The sequence below is a fragment of the Mytilus galloprovincialis genome, chromosome 2 (assembly GCF_965363235.1).
Source record: "Mytilus galloprovincialis chromosome 2, xbMytGall1.hap1.1, whole genome shotgun sequence".
Classification (NCBI taxonomy): domain Eukaryota; kingdom Metazoa; phylum Mollusca; class Bivalvia; order Mytilida; family Mytilidae; genus Mytilus; species Mytilus galloprovincialis.
Genome location: NC_134839.1, coordinates 86,662,333 through 86,686,752, shown reverse-complemented (window position 1 = coordinate 86,686,752; position 24,420 = coordinate 86,662,333). Strand labels below are relative to the sequence as shown.

At 33.1% G+C, this 24,420-nt stretch overlaps 2 protein-coding genes across 3 annotated transcripts; one reads left to right on the top strand and one right to left on the bottom strand.

Moving 5' to 3' along the window:
• The first annotated feature begins 953 nt into the window (after positions 1-953).
• On the top strand, positions 954-12,201 carry LOC143064712 (kelch-like protein 35). Of its 2 annotated transcripts, none has more exons than XM_076237746.1 (2): positions 954-1,219; positions 10,327-12,201. In XM_076237746.1, the coding sequence occupies exon 2, from the start codon at positions 10,348-10,350 to the stop codon at positions 12,076-12,078; it is 1,731 nt and encodes a 576-aa protein (XP_076093861.1). In that variant the 5' UTR covers positions 954-1,219; positions 10,327-10,347; the 3' UTR covers positions 12,079-12,201. The 2 variants fall into 2 exon arrangements, with proteins under 2 accessions (XP_076093861.1, XP_076093860.1); XM_076237745.1 differs by lacking the exon at positions 954-1,219 and adding an exon at positions 7,678-7,845.
• A 2,099-nt stretch (positions 12,202-14,300) lies between these two features.
• Positions 14,301-23,698, bottom strand: LOC143064713 (uncharacterized). The gene is made up of 7 exons (XM_076237747.1): positions 23,150-23,698; positions 22,240-22,281; positions 20,853-20,944; positions 20,241-20,442; positions 19,791-19,892; positions 17,195-17,336; positions 14,301-14,554 (listed from the first exon to the last, which is right to left on the bottom strand). Exons 1-7 carry the CDS (start codon positions 23,637-23,639, stop codon positions 14,389-14,391), a joined length of 1,236 nt encoding a protein of 411 aa, XP_076093862.1. The 5' UTR covers positions 23,640-23,698; the 3' UTR covers positions 14,301-14,388.
• Between the last annotated feature and the right edge of the window lie 722 nt (positions 23,699-24,420).

Genomic DNA, 24,420 nt, shown 5'->3' with positions numbered 1-24,420 from the left:
TGTCTATTCAGTTATATACATTGAGTCTATTTAACATAAACATTTAATTAACAAAAAATTTTCCTGAACAATACGATGGCATTACTGTCATTTCCTTGCTGGATAACTTATATTTCGTCGTTGTTTTTTGTCCTGTTCGACTAGTGTGGCGTGGGAATTGCTGGTGTACGTAGAGCTACATGTAGTTAGTCTATAGCATGCCTGTTACCGCTTATATAAGCAAAGTATTCATAATCTTAGCTGTATACTCAGTACAGATTTATCTGAACTGTTATATAATATTCGCTTAAAAATTATGATATGCAACAGCAGATGAAAAGGTTACTGCTAAATTTCAATTCAGTTACTTTAAATCTAGAGGATTAATAGGAAGAAAATAGCTGACACAAATCAAACAATAAACTGTCTCTATATGAAGTTAAGGTTTGGATTTTGATACCACAAAATCATAATGACAAAATGGACAATACATGAAACAAAACTTATACAATTCTCATTATTTATCAACAAGATTCCATGATTTTATATTCTAAATGTGTTTGCGCCAATTGTCGTATAATGGGTCTATAATATTGAAGCAGACCGTCAGACGATTCTATATGGTTTTAGTTCATAAACTGTAGTATTAATAGATAGTTATATTCCATTCAGATCTTTTTAGTCAAATGCAATTCGTAAAATTAAAAAAAAACACTTATAATTATTTGATATGTTGTTTATGACATGACAAATGCGATGTCTGGGAAAACCCATTTAATCACTGACAGCAACTTTGTCAATAGAAAAAAATACTATTTCAAATATGTGTTTTTTTTTAAAAACAACATATAACTGATATACGTATTGTCCGATAAAGGTGGAGTTATTTACTAGGCATATGTAAAATATTGGAATTGTGATGAATTATATAAACTGTCCTAAATGAATTATTCATGCTAGACTTTGACAATATTACACAGGTAACGGTCAGATCGATATTACACTTAGAAATTACCTGCAAATGTCGATTTCAAGATAATATGATTTCAAAATAAAGGCAATTCCAAATCGATTAAAAATGTTGTATATACCATCTCACTAAACATAATTAAATACAACACTACATCAAAAGACGGCTTTAATATCACATTAACTTTAACACGTTTTGGCGAGAAATAACAAACTCAGCTACTTCCGGTACAGCAATACTATTGGATTTGGAATGGATTCTTAATATCAGGTTTGTAGATTTTTATATTTTAATTTCCTGTAGAAGACTTTGACCACTTTCTACTTTGGTTACAGTACACTATAAATATATACTTTTTTCAGCTTAATCAATACTCTAATTTGGAATATAAACAGCAACATATCAGTTCAGATTTGTGGTGGTTGTTTTACCCCAAGCGATTCAGTGTATTAGATTTTGATATTGGTCTCTGTGTCTTGATCGATAAACTACATTTTGAATTTAATCGAAATTATTGTGTGGTTTGGTTTGGAGCTTTCTGTTGATTACTCAAGACACATTTTATTATATCTTGAATGAGTCAAAGATGTAAAGTCAGTTCACCTAGTATAAAATAAGACTAGAACACACCCGCGAAATCGCGGGAATATACAGCTTGTGAACGGTTGTATTGTGATTTTTTGTAAAAGATATTATGTATTGAGAATTTCCTAGAAGGTATCAAAAGCCCTCTCCTTTTTTCCAAACGGTCAGATATTTGTTTCCTTTCTGTTAATTGAATATTTTCGTGTTTCTGGCCTCAGACCACAATTATTCTTTTCCTTTGCTACAATGCATCTTTTGGTAAAAGTCAGATTAAATTTAAAATTTGCACCGCTTCAAACATGAAATAAATGTAACTGCTTATATATAATAGACCATTATTAGTCTAATAAAATATGCTTCTAGGACAATCCATCAGTGCTTTTTCTTTTGAGAGCCTTATTAACATGACAATGGTAGGATATGAATATTGTATAAATGACTCCGACCGACTAAAGATAATTTGAGGGGTGGTCGGAGGGATCCTGATCACGAAATCCCGGGCTTAAAATCATGAAATCCCGAGATTCAGAATTTAAAGAAATTCATATCCCGAAATCGAAAAATATATTCCCGGATCCCCTAATCCCGAGCTTAAAAAAACCCGACCCCGACGTCCGAAAAAGGTCCTGCCTCCGTCTAATCTCTACCCTACTTTCATTTTTGCCAAATCACTACTTTCACTTTCAACAATAATTATTTATGCCCCATTTAAGGACATTATGTTTTCTCGTCTGTGCATCCACGGTTTGTTCGTTCGTTCGTCCGCCCGTCTGTCCCGTTTCTGGTTAAAGTTTTTGGTCGAGGTAGTTTTTGATAAAGTTGAAGTCCAATCAACTCGAGACTTTGTAAATATCATTGGCGGATCAAGGGGGGGGGGGGGTGTTCCGGGTCCCCTTTTTTGGCCGATCAATGCATTTGAATGGGAGCATAGAGCTTGAAACCCCCCACCCCTCCCCCTTTTACTCTGGGTTGGGAACCCCCTTTTTTTTAAATGGCTGGATCCGCCCCTGAATATAGTGCCGATGTGGCATCAGTGTACTATGGACACATTCTTGTTTCCACATGTTTTACTTATTTTAATATATATGCAACTTGTATGACCCCTTAAATAGTAAACATTTCAAAGAAAATAGTAGACAGAATACAGAGAGTCTCTATATATATTAAAGTAGTATAATCGTAATTTACATGTAGATAAACGCGAAAAATAATTGTCCTCTCTATGGAAGTATAATAGTTGTGGTTCTTGCGATCTAAACACCACGGGATATGGAGAATGCTCTGATTGGCTTATTTATTTTCCATTTTTTTTTTTTTTATCTATCATACGATTGGTTGCACTTGAGCATGGTTCAAACAGGAAGTCTTATGACTAAAATTCAGTTTGATGACTGAATCAATATCCGGACTCCTTTTTTGTCGTTTTTCTCCAAAAAATAACTCAATCTGAATAAACATAAGAATGGATGACAAATGCGACTATGCATGTTACCTATAGGACACAGAGGTATGATGATTAATTTATCGTGGAAGGAAGAGAAGCGACACACAACATGAGGTCTTCTCGTTTAATAGTATAGATATATATGTGAAATGATTGCCCATGAGACAACTATCCAACAGAGTTTTTAAATGAAGTGGATTCCTATAGGTTACCGGTCATACGGTCGTCGACAATGAGAAATGCCGATACCATATAGTCAGCTATAAACGGCTTCGACACATGTTTTTAGCTCACCTGACCCGAAGGGCTAAGTGAGCTTTTCTCATCACTTGGCGTCCGTCGTCCGTCGCCGTTAATTTTTTCAATAATCTTCTTCTCTGAAACTACTGGGCCAAATTTAACGAAACTTGGCCACAATCATTATTGTGATATTTAGTTAAATAAATGTGTCCGATGACCCGGCCAACCAACCAAGATGGCCGCCATGGCTAAAAATAGAACATAGGGGGTAAAATGTAGATTTTGTCTTATATCTCTGAAACCAAAGCATTTAGAGCAAATCTTGCATTTCATTAGGTCAAGATCTATCTGCCCTGAAATTTTCAGATGAATCGGACAACCCGTTGTTATGTTGGTGCCCCTGAATTTGTAGAAAACTTTGCCGTTTTTGGTTATTGTCTTGAATATTATTATACATAGAGATAAACTGTTCGCAGCAATAGTGTTCAGCAAAGTAAGATCTATAGATAAGTCAACATGACCAAAATGGTCAGCTGACCCCTAAAGGATGTATTGCCCTTTAGTCAATTTTTAACATTTTTTTGTAAATTTTTGTAAACTTTTGTAAATTTTTGGAATTTTAGATCTACAATGCTCTTCAACTTTGTACTAGTTTGGCTTTGTAGATATTTTGATATGAGCGCCACTGGTGACTCTTATGAAGGCGAAACCCGCGTGTGGCGTACTAAATTATAATCCTGGTACCTTTGATAACTATTTACACCACTGGGTCGATGTCACTGCTGGTGGACGTTTCGTCCCCGAGGGTATCACCAGCCCAGTAGTCAACACTTCGATATTGACATGAATATCAATAATGTTGTCATTTTTATAAATTACCTGTTTACAAAACTTGAATTTTTCGAACAACTAAGGATTTTCTTCTCCCAGGCATAGATTACCTTAGCCTTATTTGGCACTTTTTGGAATTTTAGATCCTCCATTCTCTTCAACTTTGTACTAGTTTGGGTTTATAAATGTTTGATATGAGCGTCACTGATGAGTCTTATGAAGACAAAACGCGCGTCTGGCGTAGTAAATTATAATCCTGGTACCTTTGATAACTATTTACAAGAATCTTCTTCTCTGAAACTACTAAGACAAAATTTACCAATCTTGTCCACAATCATCATTAGGGTATCTAATTTTAAAATTGTGTCTGATGACCCCACCGCGAACCAGGATGGCCGACATTGCTAAAAATAGTACATAGGGTAAAATGCAGTTTTTGGCCCATATCTCTGAAAACAAAGCATTTAGAGCAAATATTACAGGATAAATGGCAATTTTAAGAAAATTTTGCAACTTTTGGTAATTATTTTGAATATTATTATAGATAGAGATAAACTGTAAACAGCAATAACGTACAGCAAAGGAAGACCTAAAAATACGTCAACATGACCAAAATGATCATTTGACCCTTTAAGGAGTTATTGCCCTTTATAGTCAATTTTTAACAACTTTCATAAATTTTTACAAAATATTTTCCACTATATTTACTGGGCAAAGTTCATTATAGATAATTGTAAGCAGCAAGAATGTTCAGTAAAGAAAGATCTACAAACACATCACCAATACCAAAACACAATTTTGTCATGAATCCATCTGTGTCCTTTGTTTAATATGCACATAGACCAAGGTGAGCGACACAGGCTCTTTAGAGCCTGTAAGAGCCTGTAGTGTGTTTTTTTTTTTTTTTCGTTGGTACAAAATCAGAAAGTTGTTATTATAATATTTAATATATAATATACTGGAAACTTTTTTTGTCAATTTCTACCAAACGATTCGCAACAATCCTATCCGCTGTCACAAAAAAAAGTTATCTTTACTTGTTCATCAACTATCATCAAATTCTAAGTGTTCGTCTGGCAAAAATCTAATAGCAATGAGACTGAATGGTGAGTAATGCTATACATAATGTGTTTTCCTGAAAGGTGACATGACTTTCTGTAGATGTTATATTGGAACTCGTTTTTTATCACTGAAGGCCTTGCACTACACTGAGTGAGGTTTTGATGTTCTCTTCCCTTTCACTAATATTTCGACATGACTACCATATTTAGAGCAAGTTCTACTTATCCTTCCGGAACACGAGAGATCGCCTTGGTGAGTGGTGGGGGAAATGTTGTTCGGTGTTTTTTTTTTCTTCGTCTTGTTTAGAATATTGTTGTTTGTCTTCCGTTTATTTATTTCTATCTTGTTTGGTCATGAAATGCCAGTTTATTTCGACTTATGAGTGTGTGTTTTGTATATTTCCAATCCTACAATATATTTTAAAGTTCTTTTAGAGGACATACTAGTCGACATGTCACTGGTATATTTCTGACAATACACATTTTTTTAGAGGACATAATAGTCGACTGTTGTGTGTTATGATATTTTCTAGCATTATATTGTACAGTTTGAGGTTTGTATGTGTTTGAGGTTTTGACTTACTCATTTGATTAGGGACTTTCCGTTTGGAATTTTCCTCGGAGCTAAGAATAATTTGGATTTTACTTTTATGATATATTTTCTCTCAATATATTGTACTGTTCTGAGTAGTGGACACACCACAATCGACAAATGTTTGGCATATTTTCTGGCGATATATTGTTCAGTTCTAAGAGGGAACATATCAGTCAACGTGTGTTGATATATAATGCTTTATAGTTCTTTAAGTTCTTTTTCGACAGGTGACTGGTATATTTCTGGCAATGTATTATATATATACAAACATATTTTTGAAAGGATACATCATTCATGAGGTGTTTGATATATTTTCTAGCAATATATTGCACAGTTCTTCGGGGGAAAACATCAGTCATCATGTGTTTGTATATCTCTATGTTATTTTATTTATGTGCCTTTGTTTAACGCGTCATTGTAGCAACATAATGTAATGGAGGTGCATCACATTTCTAACCCTCTGTACTAATTATTGATTAACATCAATAATATTTGTATACATTATAGATCGTTATATATTCATATATATATATATATATATATATATATATATATATATATATATATATATATATATATATATATATATATATATATATATATATATATATATATATATATATATATATATATATATATATATATATATATATATATATATATATATATATATGTGTGTGTGTGTATATATTTCCTGTTTCGTATGTTCATTCTGAGTTGATATTAATCACAAACGTCCCATATTCTCATCTGTACCACACCCAGCGGGATGTTTATGTGATTTGTTGACATAGTGACAAGATCACTGGGAGAACTTAAAATCATCACACTCGATCAATGCACATTACTGTTTCCAAAGATAAAGTTAAATATTGTAATAACCAACAGCAGAGCAATTAACTCGTAATGTTTATTGCTGGAGACAGATTAATTATTAATTAATTACAAAACCAAAAGCTCTCATTGTCTCTGAAGTAAACAACACGATTTTTGATGTGTCATTATTACTATTAAAGTGAAACATCTCGAATGATATATTGTGATTTTTATCAATTTTCCTTTTCAGGGAACGGAAATGAAATTGAATTATGTCATATTAATGTTGCAGCATATAGGGTAACCAAGAGAAGTCAAGTGTTAATCGTTAACTATAAAATGGTCTTAGATGCATATTAAAGTGAATAACTGTTAAGTATTCAGTTTAGAAATACATGCGTTTTCTGTTTTAAACATAAAAAATAAATCGGTACTAAATATAAAATGATGGCAATTATCAGTGGTATGTCTTGTCTTTTAATCCGGTCATGAAGAAACTATTTAATTCTACAATTTCAAATAAAGAGAGTGTTAAAATGAAACCTGTGATTACAACTGCTGGTCTGTTTGTAAAAGTCTATCATTTGTATATTATTACTATTTCTGGCTTTATTTGTAATGACCAGAAAGGACAACACATAGAGCTCTACTGTTAATTCGCATGCATATAATACATTTTGCCAGTGAAGTACCAGGGTAGTTAGATCCTATTGCCTGTATAATGATTAGCCGGAGTAGTGTTTTATAGCTTATTATACGACAAACGTTTTGCACATTGTTGAAGACTGAGATGACCCGTAGTTTTATACATCCTTGTACTTTTGTCTGATGGATATTTGTCTCATTTACAATCACATACTTTATCTTATAATAAAAAAATAGTTTGAATAATATCGTGAAGTTGTCCCGAGCGATCAACCATGAACTAGTAACTGACTGAACAACTGAAAAGGGGACCATATATTATATAATGTAAAGACGTTTCGTGTGCACATGGCACGTCAAGTTAAAGACAAATCCACAATGGCGTAAGAAAGGGATCCGATCAGTCAAGCAACTAGAATTTTTTTGTCAATAGATCATTAACCATGAAAAATTAATAAATTACCAACAGATGTCGTATACCATTAGCTATATCGGTTTCCACTTTCACTCTGTCTGTTCTCGTCCGATATAGACAAAAGTTTAGTCATCATCGATCCATATATAGCACTTATATAAACACCGGTCCTTTTAATATTGAGATTTCTAAAAGGAAACAGTGTATAAGTACAGTAGCATTTTATTCCGATTTAAAATGGATAAATTGTATATGCGGCTGCACGTAAGTAACAAATTTAATGAATTGGTGACATAAACATGAGATTTTTGTCATATGTTTTATTGTACTCTTTTAATATGTTTACATCCTACAATTTGAAGCATTGTTTAAATGGGTCAATATTCTCAGTAATTTATCATTTATTCTGCAAACAAGTGATACGTATAACAACAGAAAACAAACTTGTAATTCAGTGGTTGTCGTTTGTTTAGGTGTTACATCTTTGTTTTTCGTTCATTTTTTATCTTATGAATAAGTAGCCGTTAGTTTTCTCGTTTGAATTGTTTTACATTGTCTTGTCGGGACCTTTTATAGCTGACTATGCGGTATGGGCTTTGCTCATTGTTGAAGGCCGTACGGTGACCTATAGCTGTTAATGTCTGTGTCATTTTGGTCTCTTGTGGACTGTACAGTTGTCTCATTAGCAATCATATACCACATCTTCTTTTATATATCTCAATTACAATGAAATGTACCACTAACGGAATCTGAAAGTATTGTTTTCTAAATTGCAAAAATGTCATTAATTTTGTGGATTTATTTTTAATTTTTATTTCTTTCACCTTGCTTTTAAACTTAACACAGTGATTGCGCACTTCTTATAGATGTCAGGGGCAGATCCAGGATTTTGGAAAGGGGGGGGGGGGGGGCGAAGTTTTTAAATTTTTTGGGACCTTTTTTTGGCTAAAAAAAACATGAAATAAGTGTAATATGCACTTTTAAAACGATTCCTGGCGTGGGGCATGTATGTTTTGTAGTTTCTGAAAAGTGTAAGGAATGAACATTTTCGATGCTTTATTCTCCCTATTATTTGTCTATCATAAAATGATAGTACGGATTTAAAGCTATTTACTGATAAATTTGATGTGGGACTTTCCAGTAAAAAAAAAAGACATGGCTTTGCTCATTGTTGAAGGCCGTACGGTGACCTATAGTTGTTAATTTCTGTGTCATTTTGGTCTTTTGTGGATAGTTGTCTCATAGGCAATCATACCACATCTTCTTTTTTATATGGAAAACTCTCGCTGGTTTGTTTTAAATTAAGTTATCATAACCTCACAGATTTCTTGTTGTAAACAAGATATAAGTCGGGCTATTCGATGAAATTTACAATACGACGGACTGGAGCTAAAAAAGACAAACAAGCAATATTTATCCAAATGTTTGGTTGATATGTTTCAACCAACAAAATTAAGGGATGTCAGGGATTCCAAATCAACCAAAAGCTACGAATGAGTCTGAAACCATCGGACAACGAATATTTGAATGACGGTCGAAAAATATAGACATAAAGGCAACTTCGAGCAGGCAGGTTGCAGTCTGGTCTTGAAAAAAGTATTCAATATATCAGTTCGGCGAAACAGACATTCCGGTCAAACATGCAAACCCCGGCCAAAAAAAAAAAATACGCCCGTTTTTATTCATCATGCTCATTTAATGCTTAATAATTCTGTTGGATATTCGTTTCTAATAGCAATAAAATGGACAAGATTATTTTTTTCAATCCAGATACGGCCAGAATTTTTGTTTAATGCAAAAATCAGAGTCAATTTTTTATCGCGATCTCAAATATCTCAGACTGCCTCCTCACATCAAATGGTTCGTACCTTAGACTTTAAATCTATCTAAAACTTATACTGACTGGGGATTATTATTCAGCTGTTATTTTAAAATTGGATGCCGATCATTGGGCGTTACGAGTTAAACATGTTTTCCTAGGTAAATAATATTGCTGAGGAACTTTTCATGAGAGTGTAGTAATATACAGTATACACTGTTTGGAGGACTATTGAAATAGAAGTCAATACGTTCTTGCTCAATCCTGTGTCGCCTTGAAGGCGTTAAGATTGTCATGCTCAGCCTAAGAAATTTGTGACAGTAATTTAAATTTCAAAAAAATTCAAAATGACAGAATGACGTTTTTTCCACGCACTGGTCAACTCCACCATAGTGAATAAGTTAGCATAAACCAACTAAAAAATATCTTTATAAGTAAAGAATTGTCACATAAAATAAATACACAGGAAATGACAAAGTTCACGTCGTCTAGTCTGATAAATCATTTTACAAAAAAAAAAAAAAAGTCCAAGCAAAAGGGGGGGTACGCCCTCTACGCCCCCCCTCTGGATCCGCCACTGGATGTTGAACTTTTATTTTTGACTCATTTAACCTAAAAGCCGTACGTATTGCTTCTGGTTTTAAATAAACTCTAGAAATAAACCAACAAAACACCATCGAGTCTATGTTCTAATAACAACCATGTTCATGAATTTTGATTTATTGCACGAATGACAATTGACAAAAATCATACACTCGAAAGTTTTACAATCTTTAAAGCACCATACGACCAAGTTTCACACCCGCTGTTGTTCTTATATCCACATGTGCCACAACCCAAGATAAGCACAATGTTTTTTTGAGTTTGGGAATTGAAAACAAAATATATTAACGTTGCCTGATTTGATTTTTTTTTTCTCTTTTCAGAAAACTGGATTAAAACATAAAATGACTGAGACACCTTGCTGGCGAGACGAAGTTTCCAGGGAATTGTACAATTCGTTAGAGGATATGTACAAACACGACAGACACACTGATACCAAACTAGTAGTCGGGGACAGGACATTCAATTGTCACAGAGTTGTTCTGGCAGCCATATCGCCTTACTTTGACGCAATGTTTTCGTCAGGTATGATTGAAAGTCAAAACGGGACAGTGAATATTCAAGACTGTAGTGTTGGTATTTTTGAAAATATCCTAGATTTTATATATACAGGAAGAAAGGTCGTGACATTTGATAACTGTGAAGACCTATTGAAAGCAGCGGCCATTTTTCAAATGCGACAACTCCATGAGAAATGTGAACAATTTCTCCTGAATAATCTGATTTCAGACAACTCTTTAGGTGCATGGAAACTTGCAAAATCTTACGATTGTCCCTCTTTATGTACTAAGGCCTGGACACTGATTTTAATGAATTTCACTGATATCTGCAGGTCTGAGGATTTCCTCTTTCTGGACAAAGATGATTTAATCAAAATAATAACGGACGACAACTTGAATGTAACAAATGAGGAGGTCGTTTGTGATGCAGTATTCAGATGGTACGAATCAGATGTATCCAAGAGAAAGGATGAAATAATCCAACTATTCGAATATCTTCGTTTACCACTCCTGGGTTCAGAATATCTGTTACATGAAGTCGAGCCAATGGAACTGGTGAGAGAAAACGCAAGATGTCGGGAAATTGTTAAAGAGGCAATAACATACCATATGTTGCCAGCAAGACGTTCAGAATTCAATTCAGATAGAATTGCGTTTCGAAATCATCTGACAATGGAAGAAGTTCTCATTGTCTTAGGAGGTTACAACAGTCAGTCGGAAAAAGTTGTAGACGTGTTCGCATACAGTTTCCTTCAACAAAAGTGGTTCTTCCTTACACCCCTTATGTTTCCATTAGGCCGCGAATTCGCATCATGTGTATATGGAAATGACATTTTTGTATCGGGAGGTTCACAAAAATTAGATTGTTTATTGCGATATCGTTCCGAAAATAACGAGTGGTACCGATGCACTTCACCAGTACAAGGAAGACGACGCCACTCGATGGTAGCTCTCGGAGGTTCAATTTATGTCCTAGGGGGGTATGACGATAACATTAAGGAAGAATCTTCCAAAACGCTATCGAGTGTCGAAGAATATGATATTAATCAAAGAACTTGGAAAAAGGCGGGACATTTACCGAAAGCTGTCCGTTCAATGTCTTCTACTGTATCGAAAGAGAAGATCTTTGTGTTTGGCGGTATCTTATCCGACGACAAAGAAACAAAAGCGATTCAATATTTTGATACGCGATTGCAATCAGGGTGCATTGTTGCTAATCTACCATCACCATGCAAGCTTTCACGCGCAATAGTGTCCGACAAAAACATGCATGTCGTATGTACCGACGGAAGTGTGATTTGTGTACCCGAAGACGGAAGCTGCCGAATTGTTACTACAATTCCAAATTTCCAACGCAGAAGATTTTGTGCTATTCATCATAAAGGAAACGTTTTGATTTTGGGTGGAGAAAGTGGGAATTCAATTCACCAAAACATTATTTCAGTTGACCTATCAACTAAACACATTGACCAAAACAGAACTACTGTTATTCCGCCACGAGCTAATTTTGCGGGGTTAAAAATTGTTATGCAAAAAAAGTTTTTCACAAGAGAATTTGTGATGACTGAGAAGTAATCTTAATTATTGTAATGTTAAATGTGCTTTGCTTCTCAAATTGTAATTTGCTGGTAGCTGACAATCAAATTTGTTTAAATTATTCTGTTCAATGCATATATATCTATAAATTTATTTCAATCAGTTTGACTTATGGCATCTAATATATTTAAACAATGAGGATATTAATTAAAAATGAATCAAAGACACAAATACAAATGGCCGGTTGCACAGATACATTTCTTTACCAATTGATGAAATTTAAATCCTAGTAAATGGAACTATGAATTCAGAAATGTGAAAAATAGGAGCATTTTTATATCAACTAATACCTAATGGGATTTTGCACAGCTTAAATCGGGGTGCAAACGTTTTCTTTGAAAATTTAAGGATCTGAACTGAAAAGCGCAAAATGAGTTGATAACACAGAAATAGTGTTTGCTGAAAAATAAAACTAACCATTATAATTATAATAAAATGGGGATACATTCGTGGAACTATTTCATTATAACTGGTGCACAACTTACATTTACATGTATAATAAACCTTATTGTGATCTAATGTGAAGTTTCAGGGATCTAGGTTGAAAACATAGGAGGTACTGATTACTCAAATAGGTATGCACTCATCCATGTCTGCCTTGTTGGCATCACTTAAATTGAGAATAGAAATGGGGAATGTGTCAAAGAAAGAACAACCCGACCAAAGAGCAGATAACAGCAGAAGTATTTAACATAGCTTTGCGCTTTGTGTTCACTAGCAAGGGAATAGATGAAATCCGATTTATATGAAGCAGAGATGAGATAGTCAAAGATGAGGCTATAGAATCGTAACAGCTATTCCAAAATATTCAACTCTGTTTTTTTTTTAAATGAAATCGTTGAAATTTAGTATGTCAGGTAAGTGACTGCGTTTAAAAACTGTAACAGATAAATTGAATCCAGAAATCATGACCAGACTGAAACATTCAATCAACAACTTACAAATATAAAAAAAACATAATGATTCGGACACTAAATATATACCAGAGATACAACTGTAAGTAGGCTTCAATAATAATATAATATTGCGTTTTAGAAGGGTTGAATATCCTGCCGCCTTCTAAATAATGTATTGTCATGATCGCCGAGTGATCTAAGAATATGGCATATGGTTTACCTATGTTTGCCTCATATATGTGAACACGTAATTAAGTTATGTAGCTGGTATCCGAATGCCTACACCAAATCATTTGAAATGTTGTTATGGACCACTAAACACAGGACATCATTCAGGTCGTATTTGACCGATCTCACTTTTGTCCTTCTCGAGTGTTAGTGATTTACACCTTATTTCCGAATGATTATTTAATTGACTAAAGCATCCACCAAATTTTCATTTGGAAATGTTTATTGCTCACTAAACATAGATCCAGTCGATTTTTTTTTACCGAAAGTTTTTGCATTTTCATAATTATGAGGTTCAAACAGGAGGGAAAAAATCAATTATTTTTATTTGCTGACAACAAGTTTATTAAGCCTTATATTTCGTTAAATATGACCTACATAAATAGAAAATTAATCTTTTTTCCTGTTTCTTATATTTACATTTCACAGAGGATTATTTAGTGACATTTGTGCAAGGAAATAGTTTTCTCGTCATATATAGTTTTGAAATGGACAACACGGTGATTTTGTTAAAACGTTTTACTGAAGTGAAAAATAATTATTCTTCAATTTTGTGCATGTGCAATACGAATAAAATTCGATCAGATCCAATATTTACAACTTTAAATCATTTTCTTTCATTATACTAGTGAAACAAATTGAAGCAATAGTATCTAGTTCTTTTTTGAAAAATAATTGCGGTGATGCAAATTGATGAATAAAAAAGTGGGTACGTCAATAAAGCAGCAACTCAAAAAAATAAATACAAGAAACAATTAAATATTGCAATAATGATCCTTGTCTCCTCATTCACACAAACATTGACTTCGACATATTATATAGCGCAACACGACGGGTGTCACATGTGGAGCAGGATCTGTTGCCCTTCCGGAGTTCCTGAGATCACCCCCAGTTTTTGGTGGGGTTCGTGTTGCTTAGTGTTTAGTTTTCTATGTTGTGTCATGTGTATTATTAATTTTCTGTTTGTCTTTTTCCATCTACGAGTTTGACTGTCCCTCTGATATCTTTAATTTAGCCCCTCTTTTAAATTTTTATCTATTGAGATGCAACAGACTAAAAAATAAGTAAACATTTATTCGTTTGTACATTTTTACTTTGATTTTTCAACAATGCATCATAAAGTTGAGAAACTGTTACTGATTATATCATGATGACGTTGAAGTTATTACTTGTTCATGCATATGGCGGTTGCTATTGCTTGGCAAGATCCAACTCTGGTTATATTTCTGTTACATTCCGCCAGTGATTGTTCATTGCCTATACATTCTATATTAGATACTAGAAAGCCTCGGTCTTCAAAATGAATTCTTGGATTCCCTACCATTCCTCTACTACAAAAAAATGAATAGTTATCTTTATCAACTATAATTACTGTTTATTGCAAATGTGTTCACCTTATTTCACTATAACGGAAAATTTCAGCAAACCCAAAAGAGATTATCCCAGCAAGCTAATAAAGCTCTTGCGTCACTATTTAATTCATTTAAGATGTTGTACATATCAACTCAACAGAAATGTGAAATGTTCGATAGTCTTGTTGGGTCGATCTTAAGCTATGGTTCTGAGATATGGGGGTTTCATCATGCCAAAGACATTGAACAGGTTCATAATAAATTTTGTAGATTTGTACTTAAAGTTGGTAAAAATTCACCTATATGTGCTGTTATCGGTGAACTTGGACATTTGCCAATGCATATTATTAGAAAACAAAGAATACTTAAATATTGGTTGAAAATTATTACCAAGAAACCTCCTATTGTATTTGATGTATATAAAATGTTAGTTAATGATGCTGAGAATGGTAAAACAAACTGGGCGTCAAATGTTCGTACCTTGTTAAATGATCTTGGTTATAATTTTTTATGGTATTACCAAGAAAATGTATTTTTTTCATATGATGTTTTGAAACTACGCCTCTATGATCAGTTTATACAAAGCTGGCGTTCTAGTATGTTGGATTGTGAAAAATTGGATATTTTGAAAATGTTCAAAATTGACTTTTGTTTGGAAAAATATTTACTTCTTGATGTCAATGTTAAACTCTTAACACAACTTAGATGTGGTTCACTTAAACTCAACATTGAAACTGGTAGATATAATAATGTGCCTCGTAATGAAAGACTATGTCAATGTTGCAATATGAAAGCTATTGAAAATGAATATCATTTTGTAATGATTTGTCCAGCCTATAGACATCTGCGTTTAAGATTTTTGCCTAGATATTATTATTCTTGGCCTAATATGTCAAAATGTTTATCACTTATTCAAACATGTTCAAGAACTTTGGTATTAAAACTTTGTTGTTTGTTAAATGAGAACTGGAAACTACGGTCACAACTGATAAAGTAGATTATATATAATACTATTTGTTTAATATGTTGGTTTTGTTTTTTGTTTGTTATTATTTTGCTTTCTGTTTGCATTTATATTATGTCGCTTACTATATTATATATGTTGTTGATGCTATAGCATTATATTATATGCTGATTTGCAATAAACTTATTACAATTACAATATTCCATTATTTGACTTGTGCTATGATACAATCGTACCATTTTTTTCGCTTTCCAATCATTTACCAATCAACTCACACAATAGGACCAACCACTTAATGGATCTTAGTGATGTAGATACCTCTGATACCTCTCAAAAGTCGTACAGACAAATACTTGCCATTTATTTTTTTATTCTTTGTAACAGATTCTCATCTAGTTATTAGAGAATGACAAACAAACAAAAATCTGCTATTTCTGTAGCAACAGCCGTAAGGTTTAAATGTCAGTGAATAAAGTTGACCGATATGAAGGTTAATAAATAATTTACTGGTTTTCGTTTCAACCATGTACATAGAAACACCATAGAAACATGTTAGTTACGGTAAAAACACTATACTGATTGAAAATCTGCAAATTAAAAATAGTTGATGCGATGCTAGAAAGGTTCGTTTTATCTAACTGTAATTATCTACAATTTGTACTTTCTTCTTACTTTAATCCGTTTAAACAAATTTAATGGAAACTTTTATCTCTGAAATAACACATTTTGACTTCAATAAAAGCTGTAATTTTCATTGTTATTGGACACTTTTTTTCTTGTAAAAGATAATTAAAACTGATCAGCATGTCTGGCATTCAGACCATACATCCTGTCAGGGATTTAAAAAAATCTATATCATAATGAAAAGAGAACATATCTACCAACCTTTCCCATCCATCATAACAAACATATTCTTGAGAACGACAGAGAAAAATATCTACCATTCTAGGCTAATCCATAGTCACAAACCTATACCACAAAGAACGACATATACCTTTCGTCTCATCCATCATTACAGACCTGTTTCTGAAAGAATGACGGCTTCCCAAATATTCAACGAACAACGAATAACATCTGTATCTGTCTTGTCTCATCCATTATAAACATATTTTTCAATGAAAGACTGAAACCATCTCTACAAGACTGGCCCTTCCATTATAACAAAACTATCTCATAGACAACGACAGAGAACCACTCTTACAGATTGGTTAAAATTAGCATAACAAGGCTATGTCTGTTAGAATCGACAGGGTTCTGTACCTGACTGGCCCAATCAATCATACCAAACCTATATCATAAAACTAACAAGGAATATCCGACTTATCTCGTCCATCATAAACCAATATCCTAATGAACAACAGAGAACATCTCTTCCGGACTGGCCTATATTCATCATCACAATAACAACACTATCTTATAAAGAACGACAAGAGGAGAACCGGTACTAGGCTGGTACCATACATCAGTACAATCATATATTCGTTAGAGCAACAGGGGACACCAGTATCCGACTCGGATCTCCGTACAAACCTATATCATAATGAGCGACGGGGAACATATGTACCAGAATGGTCCTACCATGTATCCAACCTATACCATAAAGAGAGACGGAGAAAATCTATACAAGACTGGTCCAACCATGCATATATACAAACCTATATCCTAAAGAGCGACAGAGAACATCTGCGCCAGACTTGTCCCATCCATCATAACAAACCCAACCTTTCATTCTATTCAGTAGAACTACAACAGTGCCTCGTCCTGACGTGGCTCCATCTGTCACGTCTGCAATTAACTCTGCAATAATAAAAGTTTTATATTAGCAAATAAAATACGTGTGTAGCTTCAATGTTATATTGGTGAATCCAAACAGCAACAAACAAGAACAAACAAAAACAAAACAAACAACAACAACAACAAAAATAGTGTTTTTACAGTTTTGATAAAAATACGACGACCTTATTCGGAAAAGCTTTGAACCGCCTCTGTCCTCTCTTTGTATTTGTATTATGCACACTTCGAGTGCGAGCTGCTGTGGGATCGAACCATGCCTGGTAAAAAAAATAAAAGTTGTCCTTGATGCTTTAACAGTTCAGAACACTCGGAGGACTGGTAGTCTAGAAGTTATACTTATGAATCTGGGTAGCAGATATTTCTTCCCATTGACTGTAAGCTTGTAAAAAAGTAAAAATAACAAAAATACCAAACACCGAGGAGAATTCAAAACGGAAAAGTCTGTTGATAAACAAGAGGCTATTTGGTCCAAACGTAATGTTCAAGAATTAGAATCATTGATCATTGTGTGTAAATACAGTTTTATTGTCTTTTCCTAGTGGGGATACGTGTTTCCATTTAAGGTCCAAACATTAAAGTTCAATGATTTCCTTGAATTATTCTATTTCCCACATGCTCATTTTGAAACAAACAAAAAGGTGAACATATATTTTCATATTTCATAATGGTATATGCTTTATAATTATTTACATCCCAGCTCCTTTGTTCTAACAGGGGTGATCTGAGCCGGATCACCCCTACCAGATCACCCCAGTTTGAGTTTCTTTGTTATGTATGCTTTCCTTTGTTTTGTAACATTTTGGCGGGAATGTCAAATTCACTATAAAACTTAAAATTAATTATACGGAAAAGACTATCTATCAAAATTTACGTAGAAACAATCCAGTGTATATCCTGGGATTCTAACTCAAGACCTTTAGCATATCAAGCCACGACACATACCACTACACCAGGACGACTAGATACGACCTATCAGTAATTTAACATACTTAAAGGAAACAAGATATTTTTATAAGAGGTGCGAGTTGGCAGACCTTTATTCAGTGGGGTTTAAACCCTTTTCGTTAATAAGTGAGTTGTCAGTGATTGTTCAGTTTGATTTTACACTTTTTCAAAAGTGGTGCGAGTCGGTAAATTTATATAGTAATATATAAATTATATTATAATGGTTGTGTGGCGTTCTAAACTAGATTTTATGAATTGTAAATGATTTTTCGTCTAATCTAAAATAGCTGGGATATAAAATAGTTATCCCACTCCGGCCATCGGGGTGATCTTACACTGACAAATCGCGTCCTCGTGGGATAACTATTACATACAGGCGTAATTCCATTCCGCATGCAAACAGTTTTGCCTTACTTACAACATAAAAATCATGGATGGTTTTCTGGCGGAAGGATGAACACAACTAGCTCCGAAATAATGCTCCGAAATAATTTAGAAGAAAGTGTAAAAAAACGAGAACTAGGTGTAAACTCAAACGATGAACTACAGTTAGAGTATTTCAAAATCTTGAAAACCATCAAAGCAAGTGCTTGTTTATCCCGTATTGCTGTGTCAAAGTTTACGTAAATAAAAGTAGAGGAAAAATAGGTTTAAACTGGTTCAACTCAAAGACTTGAACTGGTTATATGGACAACACCATTTTAAAATAATCGAACGGATTCCAAGAACCCACTGTCGTCTTTCATCTTGTCTTTAGATGCTATTTTTGGTAAAAGAGTTTCTTTCCGAGTTTCATAAAGTTTTCTGAAGGTTCTACAAAGTATTGATGTCTAAACAAAGTATAATCCATCTATCAATAAATCATTGAAAAATTTATATTTTCAAGCTTCATACGTTACGTCTTAGTCATACAAAAGCTTCTGCAATTGTTTAATGAGATTTGAAAGTCATCGATTTCTAAAAAAAAACCCAAAACATTTTAACCCCAGACTATATTAATACGTCATTACAATTGCCAATTGTTTTCTAAGATAAGCTTTTTTTCTTTAAATTACCTCTATGGTTCATTTTTAACCGCTAAAGAAAATATGTTTTAAGAAAACTTCTGAAAAGTTTTAGAATCTATTAATTAGCGAAAGCGAAATGTCCAGCGGAAAATATTACACTTCTACAAGCAAAAGCAAATGACATATGCATATTCTTCTTTGTAATGAATCAACTATTAATAATCTTTGAAATAAACGTTAAAAAATATACATTTTTGCAAGATGAATGTCTTTCAAGAAACACGCCTTTCTTCTTAAAAAAAAACTTCCATAAAAGAGATGAAATATTCAACTTCTATCATTCAGAACTCATACTTAACCATTGCTCACATAAAGCATCTGTTTAATTTTCAGATTTATAACATGACAAACATCCAAGTGTGTCTATTTCATAATTCCTCCAGAATTGTCAGCACGTAGAAAAAAAGCATTTTAATTTTTTTTAAACACTTAAATCACAACTTACCACAGAAAAGTTCGTCCTGCCCACGTGGACAGTCTTTATTTTTGTCACAAATACGGGACCAGTCGACACATCTACCATCACAGTTAAAGTCTTTACATGGTTCTAAAACATATAAAAGCTGTCATGCTGTAATGCGTTTGATGTTTTTATAAATATATTTTTAACATGGGTGTTCATTTGAAAAGAAAGGTAAATAGTATTCGTAATATGATAGAATTCGTGTTGATAGTCAATTGACTACAAAAATGTTCAATAATAATAATAATAATGATTTATTTTATTATAGTGTCACATATTTGATCAGACATATATATGTATACAATTACATTAACAATACAAAATAAAATGACCAAATATCCAGCCTTATGTAGAATTATGAGACACTCATGTACAAACATTTCTAAAATCTAATAAAAAGCGAAATGAGAATAATTATAGTTATACAAATACCTTTTACTTTCAAGTTTATGTGCAGAAACACTTCAGACAAATTGTCTTTGCATTCTAACACTCCAGTATCTTTGTATTTAAGCTTGCTAATAGTTAATGTCACAACATTTTTATCTCTAGAATATTCTGCTGCATAGTGTCTGTCTTTTGAAGCTATCCGATTTCCATTGTGATACCAGTGTGAAAATGGATTTAATTCAGTCTGCAATGTAAGTTATGAGATATTATAACCAAGACGAGAGCAAAAGTTATAGTGTCTGTCAATCTGTCTGTTATACTTTTTGACACTCGTCCACAACTATTAGACAGCTTGCTCGAGGCTTTTAATACTTATGGAGATTGTAAATACATTCATATATTATATATATATGTTACAGTAAATGGGTGAAAATAGGATTACACGTAATTATTTTTTATTATTTGATGATTTTTTGCAGGATTCATATGGCTTTTTTTGAGTTTGAATGCTACTACATTTCGAATAATTTTGATATGAAGAAATTAAGCTGTACGGTGCATTAATCTTTCTCTATTTGTATTGACATCAAATATATAAAAGTAAATATGTGTATGAAATAAAACATAGAATACCCGTGTTCCCGTTCGACTCACCTTAAATTCATCGCCCTTTTTGTTAGTACGGTAACAAGAAACAGTGAGCTTTTTGTCCAGTTCTAGAGATACATCCAAGGTCTGCAATGGAGCTAAAATACAGGAAAGTTACGTTAAATATATTTTAAAAGTGGACCTTTTTCAGATACGATCAGCAATTCTGAAATATATATGTAAATATTAATTACTAATCTTTACATCTGTGGTTCGCAGTTCCGTATAGTAGCATTAATTTTTAAAACTTACATATTAAGCGTGTTTTCTTATAAAGGAGGAAGAATATACTAAGGAGTCAACACAAAACCATGGGTCGAAGAAAAACCGACAACACCAAGACCAACACAATGCAATACATGTAGTATACTAACAATTAATTCAAAATAAAAAGCGATAATAAAGTTGCATTCGATGATGTCATAAACGAAACTAGAAGAAATGATTGAATCAATGGCAAATGGAAGATAGTAATGATTATCTGTTATTGACACGGATGTTAAATTATGGTGAACCAATGAAATATGATGGTGTCAATAAAACTTCAACAATAACATACATTACCATTGATTCAATTTTGTTTTGTAAGCAGAAACTCTAAATATAAGGAAAAGCAATTTAGAAAAAGGCAGCCACTGCAGTATCTTTTAATTTGTATATACACGTGATTCTGGAATGTTTTACATAGGAATGGAAAGTGTACAATTGTAAAATTGAAATTATATGTTTTGTAATAACATTTCATTCCCAACCAACCCTCATATCTATTTCTAAATACTAGAAAATATCATCCTGCCTGTATTCGCGGTATACTATATTTCGAGTCAAAGGTAAATATGCTACCAACAGTCCCTTAACTTATTATTCGGTGAGAGGACATATTCTATCAGCGGAACAAAGGCCAAAAGATAATTTAACCTTTCTTTGATTCTTCTTGTAACGCATTTGAAAGAATATACAAATCAGGAAACATGTAAATGTCACTACCCCTTCAGTCCAGGTCAATTTTTAAATTTTGTGAGGTCAAATCAACGTTCATCAGGAAACGCATACTTAAACACTAGAAAGCCAGGAATGTATGCATAATTAGAATATGACAAAAAAATAGCCAAATTGATCTTAGGTCAACTTTGTCTGAGGGAGTATAATCTGCAGTCTGTTTAGACTCCCTCTGAGACTATCAGTCTACCAACAGTGATCTCCAGTGCTAGGAAATGAACATTAAAATCTATAAATTTCGTGCGTCCGATAAAAACCCAGCAAGCTGTCAATGAAAATAGAACAGTATCCGAAAGCCATCAAGTACTAGTACCTGATCAGTTTTCGAATAGACATTAATAAGGGCCTAATTCATACCTATGGTCTAACTTAAAATGGATTTACAAGTTCATACCTTTTGTAGTAAGCGGTGACAAATGTGTAGATTTGATATCATCTGAAGAAGAATAACAGAACTTTTAAATAGTAATTTATTTTAATCAAATATAAAATGGTTCATAGATATGCATATAAATTCATACAGTACGATGATATCTAACAGTTTAATTTATTAAAAAAAATCTTCTTATTTAATAATAATTTTCCTGTATTTTGAAATTCGGAAATAAAAAAGTATGGTTGTTCCATTTCATAATATTTTATGAATTCAGATCTCAATTTTTTTACACCAATTTATTTCAAACTTTAAGATCATTATATTATTCAGGGGAGGATCAAATTTACTGCACATTAAAAAACGCTTGCAACAACTCTCTATGCAAAATTTACTTACTTACTTACTTACTTACATAAAATAAGAGACGTGGTATGATTGCCAACCAGATATGCATACCACATTCTCTTTTTATTTATACAATTGAAAGCCACCCTACGGCCTTCAACAATGACAAAAACATACAGTATAGTTGGGTATAAAACGCCCCGATATAAAAAATGTGAAACAATTCAACTATATAAGGTATAGTAATTAAATTTACAAAACAATATAATACGACAGACATAAACCAATGACAACCATAGAATGACAGACTATATTGAATGAGGCACATACAGAATGTGGTGAGCCGGTCAAACATGTTTTGTAATAAGTTTTCTGTATATATTGACATTACGCTGTTTCCAAATTAGCCATCAATGTAGATTCTTTTTCAACAACTAATTTAATGAAAGGGAAAGGAATGTGTGAGAAAAACAAAGGATACGAGGTATCGATCCATGACACAAAATCAGTGCCTGCTCTGTAACATAAACACATAAAAAGCAAAGAAACAGTGCTTGCATTCATTGCATTGTCTTGTACTTGCCTGTAGTATTTTCCGATGCTTTAATTTCTGTCCTGTTAGTTGGTAATATATCTGGCTGGAAATCCCAAGACCCTGATATATTTGTCCTGTTGTAAATGTTATGTAACGACTCACGTAGCTCCGATATTTCGTTTGAAAGTGTTTTCGTTTTACCGGTCACAAAATATTTCATTTTAGTTTCCAAAGATAAACCTTCATAAAATAATTGTCTTACATCCAATTTGAGTGTTAACGTTAAATATTTCAAATCATGAACTTTTTTAAACAACTTTTTCATTTCATAGTATCTGTAATGTTGTTTGTAATTATTTTGTGTTCCAATATCCTCTTGTAGATTGCTTATTTTGGACTCAACATTTCTGCGAAGAGATCGAAGCTCTTTGGCAAGTATGGTAATTTTGTTTTCGTTATTCTCAACTCTGTCACAGTATATAAAAGAAAAAACAACAATTATCCAATATAAAAAAATTGCTATGAAAGCAGTATACATATTTAAATCTTTCGTCCGTGGGAGTGTCTGTGGTTTAAGGAGTCATATAAAGTAACTTATATCGTCGGAAGTATTAGCTTACTGGTATAAATCTCCTTCAAGCTGTGTATACAAACGTACACATTACTATTCATATGTCTGACCAAATGAAAATTGTGACCGAACATTATTAATAGCACTTACATATACAATGGTTGTGAACTTTCCAAAATTATGATGGACAAAAGTAGTGTTCTTATATGGAGAGTCTTGTCATCTTAATAAGGAAATAGATTAAATTCAGAACTTTGACATTTTTCTAACTATATAACTCGCATTTATATATTTTGATGACTAACTATTCAATTCCAAATTTCTAAAATAAGAAGGCCGCCGCCTTCAGCTCTCTTTTGATGCGGAAGATGTGACAATTTCATGCCAAGAAATTTCCTCCGTGGAAACTTTGCAAACATCCCACAGAGCAAATTACACGGATGATCAATATTGACCATTTGGTACATGGCCGTGTTTTAATCGACACGTACATGCAGGTCATAAATTAATTTGTTGAATGAAATCAAATATGTATCTACTAATGGGTGCTGTTGGAGGTCCACCGGATTTTTAAGCCAGTTTAGGTCAAGGTCAAATGAACCATGCCAGGCAGACATGTACAGCTTACAATCCTTCCATACAACAAACATAGTTGACCTATTACTTATAAATTAAGAAAACAGACCAAAAACTAAACACTGAGCAATGAACCGTGAAAATGAGGTCAAGGTCAAATCATGAAAACATG

Excerpts from the sequence above, each read along its gene's own strand:
- LOC143064712 (XM_076237745.1), top strand. The coding sequence starts at position 7,819 with ATGGATAAATTGTATATGCGGCTGCAC. Across the intron at positions 7,846-10,326 it reads AATTGTATATGCGGCTGCAC|AAAACTGGATTAAAACATAA; the intron begins GTAAGTAACAAA and ends TTCTCTTTTCAG.
- LOC143064713 (XM_076237747.1), bottom strand. The coding sequence starts at position 23,639 with ATGTATACTGCTTTCATAGCAATTTTTTTATATTGGATAATTGTTGTT. Across the intron at positions 20,945-22,239 it reads GTCACCGCTTACTACAAAAG|CTCCATTGCAGACCTTGGAT; the intron begins GTATGAACTTGT and ends CCTGTATTTTAG. Across the intron at positions 17,337-19,790 it reads GCAGGACGAACTTTTCTGTG|AGTTAATTGCAGACGTGACA; the intron begins GTAAGTTGTGAT and ends TTATTATTGCAG.